Consider the following 22,647-nt stretch of genomic DNA (forward strand, 5'->3'; position numbering starts at 1 on the left):
GTTTGAAGTAGAACAAAGAAGAGACACTCTTAATTGTAGTGCATTAGAAAATGACCACAACTTTAGCTTGCAGTGAGGGTAGAACATCTTGAAGCAACCAATAAATGCTGAACAAACACCCAATAAACTCAAAGCAGGGCCTGCACCGGCGTTAGAAATCAAAGAGAAGCTCAACAGTGGTGGAGAGCGAGTGCAGGCAGTTTATAACACCCAGCTGATGTCTGACATACATTTGCCATGAGGAGAACAAAATACCAACAAATGTGTGGCTCAGTAGGAAAACATGAGAAAGCAACCCAAAAATGATATTCGGAAGAGATTAATGCTCTGTGTGTGTGTGTGTGTGTGCGTGTATGTACTGTAAATATTCCTCAATCTTGGCCTGAGAATAACGTGCCCAAACAGGTCACCAGGCAAGGCTTTCGTCTGGAGTCACAGAAATGATCCAACACTTATTTCAGCTAGCTGCAATCATCTTAAATGCATCGGCCTCAACGTCAGAAAGATAATTTTTTTCTTCTGCTTATAATCAAAAAAATTCAACAAAACACAAACGAGAAAGAAAACAAACAAAAATCAGAAATGTCGTTGTGCAAACCTACAGCCAAATGACATAATCACCATTTATAAAAGCAATTAAATTAGATCCAAATGTCCAGATGCAACAACACACTGTGAACGCATGCAATCAGACATCCCCGCTCGGACTGCCGGGGATGTGGTGAGCAGTGAGGTGACGGCTGATAGGAGTAACGCAGAGTGAAAATGAAAAGGGCACAAGGAAAGAGAACACACCGCCTGTCTAGTGTTTCATACGTGGCTGTTCGACGATCAAAGACGAGCCGATTTTATCAAAGCCTCTGATTGGAGGAGACAGTGCGATAGCCTTGTGCGTGATGACGACCCCCCCCCCCCCCCCCCCCACCCCGACTGTCTGTGTGGATCACCCGTTTATGAATGCCTTCCTTAAAGGGGGGCTTCGCTGGAAGGAACGCCTGGTTATACTGTACGGCGGGGCGATTTATGTGATCGTGTACATCGGCCCTGGCCTCCGTCGTTTAGAAAAACAAACAAACAATACATTAAAATGACATTCGCACAATTGCAAACTGACTCAGTCACACCAACCGTACCTCGCCGGTGTTACAAAAAAAAAAGATCCACTGGTCTGAATCACTGGCGTTCATGTTTCCAACCCCCACCCCCAATAATGACACTTTGGGAAAAGGGCCAAAAAGATTATGTGACGATTACGTAGAGGCAAGACCGGTAACATTAGGTTTGTTCATTAAGATGAAGTCGTCTATTCCTTTATTTTTTTTTTGTCATACGTTACCATTTTGAATTGTTTTTTTGTATTTTTTTTTAACATAAATGAGACTGAATCAAAACTAGTACCTCCCCCCCCCCCACCCAGCAGATATGGCATTTCTGATTCAAAATCCCAGATCCCGTGTTTGTTTTCGTCCCCGGAAAGCATGCTGCGGCCGACCCAACTGCGCTGCGCTCTACAACACCAACTTGCCCACGATGACGCCCACCGCGAAGAAGAGCAGGATGAGGGCCACCGTGCGGGCGCTCAACCCTTCCTCTTTCTTCATGCCGGCCGAGCCGTGATGAGATGACATGACGTTGCTCTTCCTCATCCGCAGGCCGTCGTCCTCCTGGAGCAGGAACGGGGGAGTAAAGGAGGGTAAAAGAAATAAATGAGAAACGGCGAGGGGAAGTGTGTGGGAAGAGGATGAGGGGAAGCAGCGGTGGGAGATTGAAATGGAGAGAAGGAATAGGGAAAGGAGAGAAAGAAGAGACGAAGACGACGTGGGTTTAAGAGACGGTCAGTTTGTCAATCAGTCAATGAGATACAACCATATTTATTTATTAGCTCAAAAGAAACAGGATCTGCTTAAATCTTCATCTGACCCAATCCCCCCGAGGAACGCACAAGGCGCCAGGCTTTAACACACTTCATTTCCCAGCAGCGGGTGGGGGGGGCTCTCTGTTAGTTTAATCTGAGCCGCAGGAGCAGCCAACAGTCGTTTTGCCTCTGGCAACAACCTAAAGGGGAGGAGGCGGAGGTGGTAGTGGTGGTGGCGGCGGCGTGCGAGAGGGGGACGACTCTTTGTTCGCCATCTCTGCGTGCAAGCATGTATGACAGACTGATTTCCAGCCAAACCGTTTCAAAAACGATTGAAGCCGACTTTGTTGATGGCCGCGATTCACAGCACACCTACTTATGTGCAAATTTGTCCTGCCACTGATTTTATATATATATATATATATATGCTTGATCTTCACTTTAGTGTCGAGTTGGTGTCTTTCTATTGCAGTCCGTGATGTCATCAAATAACCACAACAATCACGGACAAGCTCCGGTCGAGCTGCATGAGCTACATGACGCTAACAGCAGGAAGAGTGTGGCCATAGACCTATAGAACTCCAATTATATAGGAGGTTTATGGACAGGAATCTACTTCTAAATTTCTCTGTGCTTTGTCTTCTTCTGCCTTTTTGGTGTGGTTGGTTCGTCACAACACCTCCAAAGGCCTGGCATGTGTACCACGTGCCCTGAAGCCTCGGTGTAGAGCCGGGTTCATAGTGAGGTGTGGACAGAATGTTTTGGGGGAGAAAAAAAGATAATTTTTTCGCTGTGTGGATGTACCCTACGTTTTTGTACGTTTGGGATTACTCTGTGACGAGCTGACGACATTTAACCTCATGCCATTGAAGGATTTTCTTTTATACTTGTAAAACAATATATACAGTTGTTTTCAGGAAACGCCCTGCTAAAGCAAACGAGCCAAACACTAAGGCAATGATGTTATAATAAAGACTACAAAGATAACACATTTCAATGCTCTCAGGCACTCGCTGCGACTTCAGTGAAAGTAAAAATGAAAACAGCAGCAGCAACTGCCAACTACATTCTGCTTCATTCAGCTGGATCAGCATGAATCACTGTCGTCTGAGAGCAAAGTGAGTAAAACTACCCAGTGTGAAGTAATAACTTTAAGACCTTTGTGTTTTCTGCTGCCAATCAGTCAAGCAAGCACTTATTTTATGCGGTTCCGTATCTTTATTTTTGGACTTTTTTGTGATAGTGTGGCACACCTGGTTTTGAATCACAGTTGTGATAAAACTCACTAATAAGCCAATAGTGGAAGTTTCAATGATTGGTGAGCTGTGAGGAAGCTGATCTATTAAAAAAAATAAAAAAAGTACCAATTCCCAAAAGTGGTTATGCTTTTCAAGCAATCTCTCTTGATATTTTCAATAAAATGCATGCTTGACTTCTATAAAAAGCACTGTCCCAACAAGACAACCATACAGTTTATTAACTTGTAGTTTTGACGAATGTAGTTCGGATCTACTCATCGGCAAAGCTTATATCCAAACAAGGCAGCAAACTGAATTGAAGCAAGTAAAACTCAGCTTCCAAACATTTTCTCCACATGATTCCCTGTGCTATAACAATCAGCTCTCGCCTTCTCTCTCTCACTCCGTTTCGTCTAAAGTGTTGATCCAAGAAGTACTCCATAGCTCATGTTATCATGTTTTTAAAAGGAGTAGTCACATTGATTCGAAAAATGATTTAAGGTCTTTGCTGAGCAAGAGCATATTGTAGGAAGAATTAAATTACCCACATGTACTTTTTTTTCACTTTTATATAGTGTGTCTTTTTCACTGGCTGAAGATACTTCGCCATGTGCAGCTGTGGACCTTATGATTTGTGGACATCCCACCCTGGATCTGAGCCGCAGTCAAAAATGTGTTTTTGTGAAATATGACCGCAGGTTGTCAGGAGGACAAGCAGCGGCTCTCATCATCCCACAGCTAAGAACACATCCCTGATGAGTGAAGCGATTGTTTGAACGATTTGTAAACTTTGATATACGAATGACGCGTTGCCCAGCTGGAGTTACCAACCCTGCTCGCTGATTTCTTCTGCGGGACCCGGTATAATTTATATTATCTGTAAGGCTGATATTATAGGATCCATTTCTTTTCGGTAATGGAAACTAACCAAGTGGAGAGACTGAAAATGTGCCGATTCAGGTCCTCCCATCATCGTACTCACTCTGATCTGTTTGTTTTCTTCCCTTAGCCTCTGAGCCTCCATCTGCAGCCTCTTGCACTCCTCCATGATCTTCTTTACCTCGCCATCATCCAGGGTGGAGCTGAGCGACTTTGCAGACAGCGAGGAGGACTCCGACTTCAGCAAGCTGGACGACATCATCTTGTTAGACTCCATGTCGTGCTGTAAATGGGTTACAGAGAGACAGACGTCGTAAAGCAGCCAGTTGACTGTGGTTGTTAACGTGTCTCCGTGGCGATTTTAACCAAGGAGTTGGCTGATACACAGGTACAACTTTGTGTTGGCATTTAGGGTCTTTCACGCAGGAATAAAGCATAGTTTTAATATCAGTGGGAGAGTTCACCCAGCGGTAACTTTCTAAGTAGACCCTTAGTGGTCTCTATTAGATTTTTCTGGGATCCATGGAGATATACGTATAGCTTACAGAGCTCACAATAAATAGAAAACAACTACTGCAGGTCCTTTTTTTTCCCTCTCCCAGTGGTCATGACAGTTGACACGACTCATATTGTGACACAATAACATCTCTGTGGCTGAGTGGAAACAACAATAATGAACAAGGCGAGATCGCACACGATGTCGCTCCACAGCACTGAACAAGCCTCTGAACATGGCTCTGGCAGGAGCAGAGATGGGATCGTGGGAGATAGAGGGACAAGATGGAGACATAAATAAGAAGCTAGAGAAGAATAGTAACAATTTCAAGACGAACTTGGTGGAAAGATAATTGCTATGACAACACCAGAGTGTGGAAATAAGAGATTAAAAGCTAACAAGGAGAGCGAAGAGGTGGGAGCTAGTAAACGACAATAACAAAGGCAAGCTTCGGTCGTAAAATATAATCCTGTTGTACTTGGCAAAACCCAGCTGCTTGATGGATAACAAATGACATACCAACAGTTAAGTATACACTGCAGTTCTCTGCTTTGGACAATTACAGTGATTTACTAAATTACGGAAATAAGCAATGAGATGTTTAATTGTCTTTGATATCTAATCTGTACCAACGGTGAAAGCCTTGCATTGTGGGAAGGGGAAAAAAAAAAAAGAGAGAGAAATATGTGTGCTCACCGATTTTTCGTTTTCCACTGGCATCTCAAAAACACATCTCAGCTTGGAGTCCATAAGCTCTTCTGGTTTGGCCTCCTTCCACTGGAGACACAAAGGGCCAATAGAAATTAAGCACACCAGCACATTGTTACTTTTACTGCAACACAGCGTGAAGCACTGAAAATCTAAACTACACATCTTTTTACAATCTCACACCAATTTGGCCTCCGATGTGCTCGCTGCTGAATAATAAACAAATTATGAGGCAGAATTTTAAAATAGACAAACAGTTTCTAACGTAACAAAAGGGAGATTAAGAATAACAGAATGAGCGTGAAAACATATAGTCAACAAAGGACTAAAAAAGAAACGCTTCATAGTAAAACGTCTTTTTATGAACATGAGATACAACTTCAACATAAACCTGATACATCATATCCGTTGGTGTTGATGAGCTGTTTCACTTCAAAGTATAAAGGAATATAACTATCAATTATCAATATTTCCATTGCTTAGAAAATGCATATATTATAGTGGTGTGTGGTGCAGCGTCCACGTCCAGACGTCTGGTTTCCTTCACCCTCATTCTGGTATTTTTAGCATCAGACCAAAACATGTCAACAACGCACGCCAGACACCTGTCATGAAATATTCCTCATGACATAAGTTTCAGAACTATTGCAACAATGCTGTGAGCTGCTGGGATACATGCACTTCAGTGCTTGTGGGGTTATTGTGGTGATATTTCAAACAGCCACGAGCTGGACAACAGCATTTAAAATGTACAGCGGTGTAAAAACAGCAGCAGGAAGTCCACATGAGGGGCAATAAAAATGTGCTGCTGCAAAGGGAGGGAACGTCTGACGTCCGTCAAAAATCGAACCAAGACCTGCTTTTTAACCTCACTTTGTGTAGTGTGAACTTTACCAGTGTCCATTTCAAATGGAGCAAACCTCATAAGTGTGAGAAAAGATGCACAGGCTCCCGAAAGTTCAAGATTAAAAGGATGTCAAACACATATGATAGACCTTTCAGTGTTATTTTTGTAAAATAACATCTGTGGAACAGCATTAAACGGACAACAAAATGACAATTCCTCATGCCAGAAGGATTGATGAAGGAACAAGGAAGAAAAGTGCAATCTTTTTCTATAAATAGTTAAACAAGACTTTAAGTTAAGTTGGACGCCCTAAAACATGCATGTGTGAACAATGAATGCCACAGCTTGGATAATCGTACAGATTGTTGCAAGACTTTCAGATGGGGTCAAAGAAACATTTGGCAAGGGGGGGGGGTTAAATTCTCTGAAAAGGCTGTAATCCAAAATTTCAGCTTCTATAGAAACCGTATGGAGTTGTTGCTCTGCATCAAGGCTGTTCCTTTTGTAGCTATGTGCTCAGACAGTGTGTATCTTCGAATGTGTTGTTATTCCTTCGAATTCTCAAGACACGTTTGGCACACTGACGATAATTTACTGTCCGTACATTGGCCAGAGATCGCAAAGATGAGCCTCGGACCACACAGACTGTTATGACTAACCTACGCTCAATGTGTTTTTTATTTTGCATGTCGGCATCGTCACATAGGCTCACATCCAGGGTGGGAGATTAAGATCAGCCGCCGATATCTTGCGGTGCAATTCAATGCATGCGTATCCCGATTCGTTACATTTGGAATTAATCACGAGGTCCTCTTGTGTGAGTGAATGGGGTGCATCTGTGTCGAGCGTTATTTTTTTTTGTTTGGGAAGGAATTTACACATGAACACAAGCTGGAAATTATTCTCCGAATGATTGGAGACACTCACCACTCCCTCCATATCGGTCATGTCAGGAGGTGCTAGCAGGGACTGGACCATGAACTTGTGTTTGCTCTTCTCATTGGGGTCGTAGTCAAAAGGCTGCAGCATAACTGGAAGACAAAATAAAAAAGTAAAAGTCAGTGATTTCATAAGGTTTATTTTCTTTTGAGTCGCAATTTTTTTAGTCTGTCGAAAGAAAAAAATGCTGCACACCATAAATGTGCAGCTCGACTGTGAGGATCTGTAGGGAAAGATTGTTAAAATGACTTGTGACCAATTGTGGGGCACACTGAGGGCCTGCACGATAAATCTCAAGAGAAACATTTGAGAGGACAGAGAAGGAAAAATATATTGTTTTCTTTCATTACCGAGGATGTTTCTGCTTGTTTTTGTAAGAATGTTTTAGGGGGTAAGCTCTCTTGGGTGGCACCGCTCACAATTCATCCACACATACATGCAGAGGACAGAGAGCAAAGAAAGTCTGCTCGGTGCGGAAAGTTTATAGCACTGAAATGTTTTACTTTGAAAACAATTTGTATAAATATATCTGATAACTGTAGGTCATTTCAAGTGGATTATTAAAACTCCCATAGATTCAAGTGCCCACAGAAAGCAGTGCGAGTAACAGTAATATATACACTGTCACATTATCGATGTTTTTCAACTTTGACCAAGTTGCCTGGAGTATTTTTCTTAAATGAACCTGTAGGATTGAAAGATACACTTTATCAGAAAGCATTAGTTTTGGAGGATCTTACAAAATACATTTTGTGGTTGTATAACACTGTTGACCCACTGCTGGTTTAATAACACTTTTTAAGTATTCACTACATGTGAACCTGCAGAAGTAAAGAAATCGCAGAGGTCATCGTCAGTTCATCAATAAACATGTATTACAACTGTTCATGTTGTGTAAATGACATATAAAGGTGGATGAAACAATGGAAATGTGGACGTATTCAAATTTCAGTAACAGTTGTAGTGGATGTTAATTAGGGCTTGAGCTCCTTATTGGCTTTCTTACATTCTTGGCCTCTTTCGGATCACACGGTGCTACAAGGAATACACTATTATAACTAAATGGGTATTACAGTCCTGCTTATTACAGTGTACAAAGTCCTCAGCGATTAAAACAGAATGTTCCTTTACGACAAGCTCACCACCAGTAAGCCGTGCCACGACATTGTGTGTAAATGAGGCATCTATGAGAATGAAACAAACAGGACAGAGAACATCATGAAGTGTCTGGGCCAGAGCTGATTTCTGGGTGCGACATTATAAGAAGTAGGAATATAGTTGGGGGGAAAAAATGGGGATGCTATGTTACAAAGGCTACACCCCACAACCCTGTGTTGACACAAGCATCAACACTGTTTCCCTCTTCAATCCTTAACCTCACATCCCATCCTCAGGGGAGTGAGGAAAATACATCTTGTGTCTTGTTAGTATCATCTGCAGTGACTGCAGAGAACAGGTAGGAACAGACTTGGGTCTGTGAGTGAAGCCAAACAAAAAAAAAAAAAAAGGCTTTAAAACATGCTTAGAATGCTAGACATTAGACCATTACTTTTTCTTTGTCAGCAACTTTGAATCGTTTTTTATTTCTCAACGCGTGTGTTCGCTCCACGGATTAAATCAGAATTAGCGAGTATCAAATGCCCATGTATTAGTCACGACTATAAACTAAGGCCCCCATGTCTTTAAGGCTCTGGACTTGCCTCTGCTTCTTGGAAAAAGTTGCGGAGAAGATTTATTTCTATGTCCGTGTTACCATGACGGCTAAACACTGACGGATCTGCCAATACCCCAGGGGGTAATCGTTCCAACAGCTTCGTCTTTTCCTCCCTTAACATTACACACCGTTTTAACAAAAAGCAGGTGTGGAGTTGGAATATGACTTTAAACCATCACCACATCAGTCCTTTCAGTCATTGCCATGTTATTTGATGTCAGTCCAATGACTGAAACGGCATTTTAGAGTTGTAACAATGATTTATAGTGATCACTTTCTTATGTCCTGGAAAAGTTCTGGCCATGCAGAGAGTAGGAGCAGCTGATTTCCCCCCCCCCCCCCCCCCCCTCTCTTCTTTGATAATATAACAGGATGTACTCAACAAGACAGTACGAAATGAGTCCATGTCTCCAATAACCACATTATTCTTTGGCTTTTACAGGAAACAAACAGGCTAATTTCAAAGCTAATGTAGGGTGGTGTTCATATGTGGCACATGCCAATTCCCACGAGAGCGAAAACCTTGGCGCTGTAGTGTGCCATTACAGCAATCAGTGTAGCCAGATATTGCAAATCAGAAACAGACGGCATGAACAGATTGAGAACGTCCTGTTTCAGTCAAAACCAATTTGTACGGCCATCCACCTTGGGTCCAAGGGGACGATAGTCGAGACTGAAGGCGGGGAAGCTTGCAAGTTCTTTGAGTTACACTGGATGACATTAAAGGCTTCAGAGCTGAATACCAAGAGGGAAAACTCACAGCCACCTCATACCTTCAGGAGAAAAAAAAACCAAAACATCTTTACAAAGAGCTACTTCAACTAATGGCATGACTTTGTGCGCTTGCTTCTCATTTACGAAAAGAGGCTAATTGTAGTCAAAACGGTCGAGCAGGATGGTGAGCGCATGCCCGCCTGTTCATGATGAATGAACCCATTAGAGGGCTGAGCAAAAGATGCTCGAAAACGCTCTTTTCCTGTCACTAATTAATTGTTGTCCTGTGAGAAAAGATGCTCACAACAGGATTACCACTTCATATTTTTACCTTGTCCCTTCAGAGGTCGAACATGGCTCCTGTACAAAAGCTGTGACTGCAGAGTGTTTTCCATAGAGGCATTTATGTCCATCTGCTGAAAACAAATCTGTTGCTTGCTCCATTAAGGGCCAGGAAGTAGTTATAGGTTCCTCGTCTGCAGGTATTACACATGTCAGCTTCAGTAAATCTATGAACCCCCAAAACTTTATTTTAAGTGTATTTTCAGCTGCCTCGTGAAGGAAACAACGTTGCATTTAATAATATCACAAAAATAAAGAAACAGATGACGTGCCTCAATAACCTTGTCTTTAAAAAACCCAACTTTACATTACAGTGCCACATAAAACAACCTATGATAAGAAACAGGAAACCTGAACTGCAGACTTGCCACACAGATCAAGAGAAGTGCGAAGCCTGATAAAGGCGCTCCCCGGTTATGTTATTCAGTCTTACTCAACACTAAAACCTGGTCAAGGATCAGCAAGCCTACTGAGACAACGTAGCGTGGGAGAGAGGAAGACAGTGAAATAGAAAGTGAGTTGTGGAGATACAGGCCTGGAGGGAGAACTCACCAGAATGTAAGAGCAAACTCTCATAAAATGTATTCATATTCAGGGTTCTCGTTTAAGCACGCTCTCACACTCCTGATTGTGCTCTCCTGGGTCTGTCCTTGTCAATGAAATTCAAAAGGGAAAACAAAGCACACACTACCCACCACCAGGCCTGTTTCAGGGTGAGAAATAACCGACTTCAATCCAACGCATTTAGGAAGGAATGAGCTACCACTTGCCGTGAATTGAATTCATGGTATTCATACAGTGAGATTTCCTACAACTTGTCTGGGTACACCACAAGCTTAACTGCATTTCACTGGGAATTTATGTGAAAGACCAATAAAATGTAGCACAGGATTGAGAATGATGCATTGTTAAAAAAAAAAAAAAAAAAAATCTGAAAAGATCACAGTGTTTGTATTCACTGCCCTGTACTCTTCAGAGCCCCATACAAAAGCCAAGGTGCAATCTTCAGTTGACAAAGTCACACAACAAGTAAATCAGGTTCACGTGTTTGTAATTACAGCTCAACATTAATGCTGCCGTTCTGTGAAGGCCTCTGAGTTTTGTTCGAGAAACTTTGTGAACAAAGGCCATCATGAAAACAAAAGGAGCACACTGGAAAGGACAAAGAGAAAGTTGCGGAGAAATTCAGAGCAGTATTTTTATTATTAGGTTTTCTTTAATCCCAATGTTTGTGCATCATTTTGTCAGGTGGTACACAATGGAGAAAAAAAGTTTGAGGACCACTAGTGCAGATCAAAACACATCTCAATTTTCTTTCCACTTCACAATTATGTACTCCTCTGTGCTAATCTACCAGAAAATAATGTGGAAAAAAAAGACATTTAGATTTGTGGGTGTAACATGACAGTATGTGGAAAAGTTCAGTGGTATCAATAGGTGAAAGAGCTCCAGTGCCGTGTTCATAATAATCGTTCTATTGTTACACAGACATAAAGGAAATCAGTGTAAGGATAAGCTAATGTAATTAACCCTGGGAGCGTCAACAACTTTATTTAACATTATCTTTTATTGAGGTGAAGCATTTTTCTTTGCGCCATCCCTGGTGTGGCAACGTACAAAGTGTGTCTGCTGAACTTATGACACGCTCCCACCAAAAGCCTAATATTTGTGGACGCAAGGATTTTTAAAAAACATTCATCCCACATACTTTTCCGCTGGGTGCTGCTACATAACACCAATCAAGCTCAGCAACATTCCTGTGGCCCGGGCTACGTTCAACATATACAGTTACACCAGAGCACAGCTTCAAACGCGCAGTGCGTCTCCTGTGCTAAGCCAGCAAATGACACATCATTGGTTCGAAGGTATCCAGTGGCAGAGGGCTCACTCTCACCTCCATGTGTCTGGGCAGCTTTTATGATGCGTTGTTGGAAATTACAGGCCAGAAATGCAAGACAAGTTGAACTGTAACAAGAAACACATCAGCAGTCTTATTGGACTCACGCTGTGGGTAGCAGAAACCGGCAAAATCATACTTTTGGAGATATTGTGACGCTATTTTTGGAATGAGCATGCTTTCAGAGTGTCTTTATACAAGGGTATTTTATTAGTGAGGCAGATATAACAACCAGGCAGTGTTTATTTCCAGTTGCCCAGCCAGTCCTGCCTACTCAGAGATGGAGCTTTGATAAGGTATGGAGGAAGAGCGCATTGCGTTTATCCTTGAAGTCTAACATTAACATATTAACAAGTCGAACATTTGGTCAACTAAGTTTAGAAAGTTCCAGTTCCACAGCCAAAATGTTGATTGCTCCATTACTATATGGAGAGTGGTTGCTTGTTTTTTGTTAAGGATCCCCAGCATTTGTATACACTTCTATTGTATCCTATTGTATTTAATAGTGTCAAACCATTGTGCAACCTCACCTTCTTGAATTAAAAATGACAACAACTGCTCGTTATTATGCTTCAAGTGTAGAAAAATAGTGTCAGAGTGTCAGATGTGAGAGAATGTCCTTGCATGGCCTCTGCTCAAAACAAATGTCCAGAATGTCTTCTGAGTCAGTAGACCATATGCATTCTGACACATTTTGACCTGCATGTAAACGCCTGCAGAGAAGTTTGCACGTGTGTGTGTGTGTGTGGTTGGCATTAACTTCCTCCGCTCCCAACAGATCCAGCAACTGTGTTGTAACCACTTTCTCAGAAAAGCCATCTCATTTTGGGACTCGAACCCATGACCCTTCTCAGCCTAAATTAGGGTGAAAAATTACAGCCACTGTCAGAGTGGACTGCTTTGGTTTGTCACCCGCTGCCGCCTGCAGACACTAGTGGCACAGATTGCAGTTGTTGACACCAGATAAGGGAGGTTGTAAAATGAGTCTGAGGCTGTAAATGGCAGAGGCAGCACAGTGTGGAAACATTAGCCTGTACCTGTCTCCACAGTCTCTTCATGCAGAGACTGAACCAGGAATATAGGTTTTTTTTTATTATTAGTATTTAAGCTGAAAGGAGCTTTATTTTAGCAACTACATTTACCTAGTCAAAATTAGAGTTAACATTGGCAGATGTTTTCCCTGTGATGAACTGGAAGCATCCTTTGGGTGTACTCTGTCTTTTGTCCTGTGTCAGTCTGACTGGAATAAAGCAAATGTAGAAAATCAGTGGTTGGAAGGACGACCGAAAGCAGTCAAAAACAATCTCTCCAAAATACTGCTTTGACTATGCAGTGCATGTATATCACAAAAGGGAAAATCTAATCATGAATCATGAAAATTCTATCATGACCAGAAATCATTCCTCACATATTGAGATTAAATTACATCTATCCATCATTTTGTTTTGCGTGTCCGACACCTGGGGTTGCATTGGCAGTGTGGAGAGCAAAAAGTCCAGAGACTAATATAGACAGCACTTGCATTGTCTAAGTACATTGCAAGTGCTTTGACAAACAAATACAATTACTTGTGGGTAATCATAAGGACCTCAACACGGTCCCACCTCCGTGTTCCTTACCTGAGACGTTGATTGAGGTGCCTGCATCGATGATTCCACTGTTTGGCCGCACACAGTACCGGCGCGGCGCCGTCGTCTTCACCTTGAAACACACATTCCTGTCTGTAGGGTTGGAGAGCTTGAGATTTGTGGTGACCACGTCTGAGAATGGACCTGCGAACAAGGTAAATATTGTAAACAGATGAATGACTGGACTTTGATGCTCTGAGAAGATCAGAAATGATGCGCCATGCAAAGCAAAGGGCCATAATAGCAGACATTTTTATTTCTAAAAGGATAATAAGAGACTAATGAAAGTTATAAAAGGCTGAACCTTTACCACACATTAAATTACAACAAATCCATTAAAAAAAAATGTTTTTACTTTAATTGAGATGTCAGCCAAAGACATCAGTGAGTTATGATCTAAACACAATACAAATTCCTAAACATCATCACTCAGTTAGCCTGCTTGGATGCCAAATTATTGTCAAGATTGATGCATGAGAGTCATGGAAAATAAACTCAAAGAAGCTTGTAATGTGTATGAGCTCTGCAGCGACAGAAAAGATAAACTTTTCAAAGCAAATGAGGAAAAACTGGTCAGAATACATAATAATACAAATCCATCATCAGCTCTGATGAAGCCTCACTTTCAGAAAAAGATATCCAACACGTAGGTAATGTGAAGTTTGCAACATTGATTTCACTGGAAAACTGATCTCATCTATACAAGAATGACAAACAAACCTAAATCGGCCTTTTCATTACACGTTTAAATAAACTAAGTGGCTTTCTGAATATTGTGTGTGAAGTTTAAAAAAAATTGTATATTGGTTAAGTCTGTATTTACAAACACAACCTAATCCCAACATTTTGGACCTTTCGTTACATACTCTCCTAACTTTACCTGACATGTAGCCTGACTGCTTTTTGGGGAATAGCATAGGTTAGATTGGGATAAACCCCCTACAGATACACAGCAACAGGTCGACACATTTGATTAAGCACAAGTTTTAAGCTGAATGCTCTTTCTGATCAAACATGAGCAGATTGAATTTGGGGGATTTTCTCTCTATGCCAGCACTGTTCTCTCCAAAACCTAAAAACATAATATTCCAGTAAATCACGGGTGAGAACTGAACTATTTCAAATATGTCACCCTTACAAATGAGGCCGTTTTCCTTTTAACATCTCCACAGCTTGATGTTGAATGCTGGTATCTGTTGTCTTGATGAGGAAAAACAAATGTAATATCAAATCAACTACACTGTATATCCACCTATAAAACAAAGTAATATTACAGGGCCAAGAAAGATGCTAATGCAGTTTGGCATCAGCCAATTACAGCCATCAATGTTGTTGCAGGCTGCATCAGTCCAAGGATCCTCCAAAGACATCTGCATTGAGCTGCACAGATTTGTCAATAATGCAGGAAGCCGTCACTAAAACAAGCAGCAAGAACAAAACAAAAACAAAAACAAACAAACAGAGCCAACCTCAACAATAAAGGAGTGGTTATGTGAATAATTTATGCAGATTGAAGTCTCAGATTTTCAAGTGTTTTCTATAAAGTTAACTAATAATGTGAATGCACTTTAAAATAGTTTTTGATCTCTCCTGTTTAATTTTTTGAACATTTTTCAATAATCCATGTTTTGATGTATGGAAAACCTGATTTGACATCTATGAAAAACTGCCAAGACTTTTGATTGGTTATGAAATTCAGAGTGTTGTGGTAACACTGGACCTTGATGTCGGAGGCTGTGGTGGACACAAAGCAGGTTCAACAATCACTTTTAGTTAATCCTGTCAGCTTCAAGACACCATATTGAGAGGTTTTGAGTTTTGTGTTGAGCCGCATCATCTGGCTGGAAGAAGCCGGACGTAAATGGTAATAATACTTAAGAAGGTGGTGTTTAAACAAGGCTGATTGGTACTAATGGGTCCAAAGTGTGCCAAAGACACACCACTCTGACCCATATATATATATATGAGACAGGGTGGACAAATCATTTTGTGTTGTTTACACCAAATCCTGGCTCTATCTCCAAACTCTCCCAGAAGAAATCAAAAACAATCAACATTAAATTTTTTCTCCTGTCCCTGGCTAGGTGATTTGGAGCCTCAGTGTTTTGTTTCGAGCTTACAGGGGTAGTACCGAGGGTGGTCTTCTTCTGCCTCGTCCCATCTGCATCAAGTTTCAACATATCGTGTGTCGGAGAAGGTCTTTAGCATGCCTTGGCTGGAAGGGATGCTTTTTTGAGTTACTGTTGCTTTTCTGCCACTTTCAGCCTGTCGGGATACTGTGAGAGTGGTCCGATAAATTATCTGCAGCACTGAGCACCTTGACAGTTGTATACAGTTAAGTTGTATGTACTTGACAGTGGATAAGTGTGTATGATGCTGGATTGTCTGAAAATTAATATTTGTATTGCTACTAGTTCACACCAATGTATTACTGACTGCTCAGAAAGACAGAGGCTGAAAGTGGAGTCTATCCAGGGAATGCAGGGGATGTGGTTTTGCTTTACAAGAAATGCTTTAAAAATCCACATCAATTCCTTGATGGATTTCCAAATTAGAACTTGGGGATTTCCACATAGTATTAATTGTCCATTGGTGTAGCAGTTCAATGCTCTTGGTTCAACAACTTCACAAGACATTAGTAATCACTCACAGCTCAAGAAATGATTTACTATCTTATTAAAAACAGATCTGTCAACCATATTTCAGATCTTTTTAAAAACTGACAATGCAATTTAACAGTGGAGGAACTCTTAATTATACAGACAATTCAGTCACTGTGTAGAGCTTTTCAACACTCTGGAGAAACTTGAAAAATATAGGCTTCAGAAGCAGTGACAACTCCATTATTCAGACCAGTCAGTCAAACAAAAATCAGTAAGCTGTGTAATGTTTGTAGTCGGCAGGAATCTACAGATTTAGATTAAGATTGCCCTGCAATTACAGCTCACAGCCATCCTGTTTCGAAGTTATTCTGTCTTGCTGAAACTATTTTCTGCTTCAAAAGAATAGTCACTTGTTCCAGCCAATCAGCAACGCCTCACTCGCGTTTGTACCACCTACTGAGCTGCTGTGTGTCGGTGGTATTAGTTTTGAGGAAAAGCTCATTTTTCTTGCGGCAGCTATACATTGTGTAAAAGAAGGGCCAATGTGGTGACAGCTTTGATTGTGGCTTGAAATATCCTACAGGGAGATGGGTTTGCAGACAGCCTTTGTCACAGTCGTGCGCCCACAGGCAGTAGGACACCAACATCTGACAATGTCAGAAATGTCTGTATTTCTGTCTCACTAAACTCCAAAGTGTGACTGCTGCTGTAAGCTACGACTACTAACAACTAAGAGTCATTAAGCAGAATAATGGCAATTCTAGCACTGGGCTAAAAAGCAGGAATAATAAGCATTTTTATACAAATACATGGCACTGGGATAATTAATTCTTCAAGATACTGGTGGCATATGTAGATGATGTACAGAATAACATTGTTACTCTTAGGTACTAAATACATCACAGCGGTTGTCACTGTTAATTGACTGGAGTGGATGTACTTATAAGACTCCAAAACTGTCCCAGTTTGCAAGAGTCTTTATTAAGAATATGCTGATTCGAACAGTGTAGTTCAGTTATCTTTTCCCGCCTGGGAGACCAGTATAAATGTACACGGCTTTTGTTTGACAAGTTGCATAAAATCTAGGCTGTGTGGATTATTTCAGTTGCACATATATTCATAAATATACCCACTTCCTTCTCACTTAACTCTCCCTATGAGAGCAAACAACACCTAACACTTTTCATCCCAAAAAAACACAAGTGAATGGATTTCCATCACGAGGTCTTTTTTTTCCATTTTGCTTGTAATGACAGCAATAAAATATGTTTAATATGAAAGGAAGATGAGTACTAATATACTTAAATGAAATGTGACTAAATAAAAATCATGATTCTAAAATGTAAGCTGTTGTTATTGATACATTGCACATTTTTAGTCGTCTTTGCAGATATCCACGAGTGACCCCCTGACAAAATATCAGTATCACAAGTCATTACTTTAGCTCTGTTATTCCTGGCAATGGTTTCATTATTGACACAACACTCAAGCAAGTGTGTAATGAACCCAGGTAGCTAACTGGCAAGCGTTAGTCACTTCTTTGTTTTTCCAGTACTTCGAGTAAAAACGCAGGCGAATTCATAGTCAAGCGAGTGGCAATGACGAACGAATGTATGATTTCCCAAACATAGCAGACACAGAGTGCCAAAACCACATATTTTACAGTCAGACGTGCGGAAACTGAGTTCAGTTTTATACGTTTTAGGTTTCTTTTCTTAAATTGCACATAAATGATCCTGCCCGAAAAATAAGCTCTAAATTTGTGTCAGTGCGCTGTTGTAAGATCTGGCGATTATATCATTTGTGATCTGAAAGGCATTCCAATACACTACCTCCACTCGCCAGTTTGGTTTTTGATGGTTTGGGTTCTAGGATTTTTCAAGCCACAACTCCATCCATCTATCCTCTCTACCTCATGAATCTAACTTGGTGTACAGTAAAAGACCACCTAATTCCCTCTTAATTGTGTTGAGCAGTTATCTCAAACCTTTTATTTTCATCTATTTATGAAAAATCACCCGCTCCATCCGTTCCAGCCTCTCTTATTGGGTATAACAATAGTAATAAATAATTGTACGGAGTGTGTTGTTCGACTTTGAGAGAAATACTCACCATGCATGAAAACATGAGGTTGTTTCAGAATTAGCACATACAACAGATTCAAGATAAAGTTTCAGCTCAGAAAACATTCAGAGCAACTGACACTTCCTTTCATTGTTGAGCAAAGACAGAGGGGAAATTCAGACCCTTGCAAGCTTGGCTTTACTTCTAAAGCCTTTTAATGAAAGTGACTCACACCACTGACTACTGTACACCTGATCTACCACTTCCTGAAACTTTCTCAGGATATCTTCCAACTCACGAAAACCACAAATAGCAGGCAAAACCTATTATGAGTAGTTAATACGTGAAGCTGTCGGCTCTTAACTAACGTGCTATTAGTAGAAATAGGGCATCAGGACGAGGAGAGGGACTTTTGTGAAAGATTTGTTAATATTAACTCTGGAGAAGATGAAAAGGATTAAAAAATTTAAAAGACTGAACATTCAGAATTACAATTGTTCACAGATGGCCTCAGCCACAGCCAAGTTGTTATTAGGCCAATTCACTATTTCCTGAGTCTTCACACTGCATGCCTACATGTTTCTTGAGGGACAAGTAGGCATGTGATTCATGGCATTATCTAGTATACAAAGACACATAGTGCCTTCTGTCTGGCCAACATCGAACCATCAACACATCTGATTCACAAATTAACATACATTTTTCTGCAAATGACTTTAGCTTTAAATTTTTATCTGCCGCACTAAAAAGTCACATGGAAGTATTTTCTGCGAGAAGAAGAACAAGGTGTCCCGCAACAGATGGTTTGGCATCCACAGATGTCAACATCATGGAGTCAGTCTGGGATTTCATGAAGAGAAAGAATTAACTGAGACAGACTAAATCCACAGAAGAAAACTGGGCCAAAGTCTCTAAAATGGTTGAACCAAATACCTTGAAAACTGATCCATGGCACTAAGAAGAAATTATATGTCTTCAAACGGTTGGTGGGATTTAGGTTTTTTTACTGCACTTAAAATAAAACATGTTGACCTAATAATGGTATCTTTTTTCACATTAGCATGTCGGTCTTTCACAGCATGTCTCCGCAATATGTAATAATTCACACGTTGAGGAGTTTCTTAAAATGTTTTAGCCAACGATCATCAGCAAGGTCAATTCACTAATTGTAAAGTTTTTGAAATTGTTGAAGGCCATTGAATCAGCAAAACAAAATAAGGACTTAAATTGCATTAAAAAATTAAACCGCCATGACTTGGTAGATCACTCTTTAAGTTTCTAAAACACAAATTTCTGTAAAACAGTGACATGTAAATCTGCTTGACAAATATGTAAAAAGGCAAAAGCTATTTGCCTCTGTCCTACTTTACAGTCGTCACACCAACGTAAAACTTGAGTGGTATCCATGTTTACTGTCCAGTTATATATAAAGTCTCTTCTATATGTCTAATTGGGGTATTATTTTACAACTCACCAGATCTGTGGCCACTTCCCCCTGAGGTCTAGTAAAATCATAACTTCAAATAATATAAACAGCCAATCGAAAACAGTCTATTTTGAGACTTGCAGTCTTGTTCGCCCTTTCACTCTGTCTATCCATCCAATTTATTTTTATTTTTTTAACCAAGCTCCAACTATCCAACTTCTGGCAATTCATAGTGGCCAATTAGCCTCCAATGCATGTTTTTTATTTACACTGCGGGAGGAAATGAGAGTACCTGGAAAGTATGCATTTTCTTGGTGCACAACCCCATCTCTTGTCTGTTCTGCTTTTGTCTTCTACAACATGATTAAGTATTCAGATCTTTGCTCTACAAAAAAATGCACATGATTACACATGGATTGTATCTACTATGTGATGCTGCCACCTGTTAGAAATCAGTCGTGTGGCATGCAAAACAATCCTCCAAAATCGAAAGTGAAAATTACCAATACCATATAAGTGACTTATAACTAGTAGATGCAGTGATGTATTTAGTTTGTAGACAACTTCTAGCTCCTGTATCAAACAGAGTCTTTATTCGATTGTTTTTAAAGTAAAATGTGAGTTCCCTGTGAGCTCTACAAACGACGCAGAGGAGTGGAGACGAACAGGGGATCTATAATTGCCCCCACCTGAGGCAATGTCTGATCGTTAAATTTGTGAAGGCAAAACTTCCTTCTTTATCTTTTCACTCCTGAATAGAAGGTGCGATACTCCAAAGGTCTTTGTCATCTGTTGCAAAACGGATGCAACAGTATATGTGTTTATGTAACATTATCTGGGCCTAAAACAACGTGACATCTTACAGCCAAGTGTCGAGACCCACCAAGACGTCTAATACCACCTGCAAAGCCCAATCGATGGGAATGAAAGTACTTAAAACACACTGAGCGGCAGTGTTTGTCCAGTTATTTGGTCCTGTGGAGTGTCGAGTTATTAAATGACAGCTGGCTAACCAGCAGAGCAAAGCAGCCAATCACAGAGCCAGCTAACGTGAGCTAGCCACAGCGGCTAAGGATGTTGCAGGCTGACGGTGACCACATTTAGACGTGAATCGAGTTGTCATTTGTTTATTATGATTGCTGATTACACGGGGATACACGCTGGGTGTGTTGTGGCTCTGAATGGCCTCGGAAGCGGTGCCAAATGTGGGGCAAGGCCTGGCGAGTTCGGCGGCGAAAAGCTAATCCAGCTAGCCCCTGGAGCTAGCAGCGAGTTGACCCGCCGTCCTTTCAAAGCAGCTTTGCTTCTCCGTTATAAGCATAATGTTGGCGAAAATGTGAGCTGCAGCCTCTCTCCGGTTTGGATACTGTGACAGGGGTCGACCCCCCCCCTCCGGCAACACACAACTAACCCTCCTCCCTTCCGAACCGTCGCCCCCTCCCATCCACAGCCGGGCCCTCCTCCCCTCTCTTACCTCGGAATTTCAGTTCGTGCTGAGGCTCCAAGAGCAGAACCTGTTCCGGCCTGGCCATATCCCAAACAGCTGGAGCGGGGTGATCGCGCTGCAACCAGTTCCTGTCGGTTACCCCCGTGTTAGGACGTGGTGGAGAGCCGCAGCGTCAACGCTGTGAGTTTATCAATGAAATTAGCGGCGGATATCCCGTCCCCCCCGGTCACTGCTGCTACTCGAGCTGCTAAGCGGCTGTTGTGATGCAGCAGGAAGAGAGCGCGAGACAGCCCGGTGACGTCACTGCCTCTGCATAGCACTCCGGCCTCACCACGTCGGCGTCGCTCTCCCTCCCTCCCGCCCCTCTTCCACTCTCTCCCTCCTCCCCCCCCCCCCCCCCCTTCCCCCTCTTCATCCTCATCCTCCTCCTCTTCCTCCTAATTCCTTCTCCTTTACCCGGCATCACCCACAGTGGAAACCATGACCTGTTTAAGCCCCAGTTACCATTGCATTGGCAAATTTCATCCCAGACTCTGCAAATTAAATGCAATTTCTAACTGTTTATCAATTTTCTTCATGTTTCTTAAAAGAATTGTCTGAGCGCACAACCTGAACTTGGAACTGAGCAGAATATAGACCACTGTGCACCTTAAACTTCCGGTTTTATTTAAACTTAATTTTTTATATTTGTCTAATCTCATTTGTATTTTGGATTTGATTCCATTGTATCATTTGTTGATGCTGTTGGAACTGTGGGTTTTCCCACATTGATGAATACATTGTCTGTCTGTCGGTCTATCTATCTATCATCACTGACTGTGGAAACTTTCCACTGGACCTCACTCAAATTCTGTGCCTCTCCACTCTTCCTCTACATTCTGTGACCTTAATTTACAGATGAAATGCAAAATTGACTCTCATTTGAAAAGAGGCAACAGTCCCATCCTATTTCAGAGAAGGGGTGGCATTTAATAGAACATACTTCTTCCCATTTCTTTTCAGACATGCAAACACTGTATATTGTATTACATGCTCTGTTCTTTCTCACTTTTTGTTTCTTACGTAATGTGTTTTATCCAGTATGTGACTATTCTCTTCATTTTTTGTTAACATGTTCTCAATAAATTGCTCCACACTGCTGAAAAGGTGGGGAAAAAAAGATGCTTTGAGACTGACAACCTGTTCAGGGTGTTCTCGGTCTTTGCCCGTAACCAGTTGGAATTGGCTCAAGCTCCCCCTGACCCAAAGTCTGATAAAATGATATGACGTATGGATGTGTGGGATGAGGGCCATACTCCCCCATGTGTGCGTGGGTTTCCTACAGGTACTCCGGTATCCTTGCACACGTACCCACACAGGGAGCACATGCAAACTCTACACAGAAAGACTTCGATCAGGTTCCTTCCTGCTGGACTCAGTGCTAACCAATCAACATTTTATTACTTTTATTTTAAATATATTCTTTCTAATCATTATTGTTTAATGAAGGTCATATTTGATGACAAACCTTACATAAACTAACTTTCACAAAATTAAAGGGGGTCAAAAAGTGTCTTATTGCACCGTGTCATGTGATCCTTCACACGGTGAATATTTCATAGATCGAAGCAGCTCAAATGCAAGAAAAAAAATCACATAAAAACATTGACTGGACATCTTTTAACTGTTGCACAACCATTTCAGATTCTGATTTTCCTTGGAATAAATGCAGCTCATTGCTAAAGTGATTCAGGGTAATTGATTTAATAAATCAAGTTTTCACTTGACAACTTAGGTCTTATATTTCCTTTTTGTTTGCACAATTATATTATTAAACTGCTGTCAAGCCATTCATTCTAATCCCATAAAGG

The 22,647-nt window shown here is 41.2% G+C and overlaps 1 protein-coding gene across 1 annotated transcript; it reads right to left on the reverse strand.

Annotated features, from left to right (window-relative positions):
* Positions 1–1,426: 1,426 nt before the first annotated feature.
* Positions 1,427–21,055, reverse strand: vapb (VAMP (vesicle-associated membrane protein)-associated protein B and C). Its single transcript, XM_080495573.1, has 6 exons — positions 20,825–21,055; positions 13,249–13,401; positions 6,951–7,054; positions 5,165–5,245; positions 4,076–4,255; positions 1,427–1,664 (listed from the first exon to the last, which is right to left on the reverse strand). Exons 1-6 carry the CDS (start codon positions 20,880–20,882, stop codon positions 1,509–1,511), a joined length of 732 nt encoding a protein of 243 aa, XP_080351699.1. The 5' UTR covers positions 20,883–21,055; the 3' UTR covers positions 1,427–1,508.
* Positions 21,056–22,647: the final 1,592 nt, after the last annotated feature.

Source organism: Blennius ocellaris, assembly GCF_963422515.1.
Source record: "Blennius ocellaris genome assembly, chromosome: 4".
Classification (NCBI taxonomy): Eukaryota; Metazoa; Chordata; class Actinopteri; order Blenniiformes; family Blenniidae; genus Blennius; species Blennius ocellaris.

Excerpts from the sequence above, each read along its gene's own strand:
- vapb (XM_080495573.1), bottom strand. The coding sequence starts at position 20,882 with ATGGCCAGGCCGGAACAGGTTCTGCTCTTGGAGCCTCAGCACGAACTG. Across the intron at positions 5,246-6,950 it reads TGACCGATATGGAGGGAGTG|TGGAAGGAGGCCAAACCAGA; the intron begins GTGAGTGTCTCC and ends TTGTGTCTCCAG. Across the intron at positions 4,256-5,164 it reads CAGTGGAAAACGAAAAATCG|CACGACATGGAGTCTAACAA; the intron begins GTGAGCACACAT and ends ACCCATTTACAG.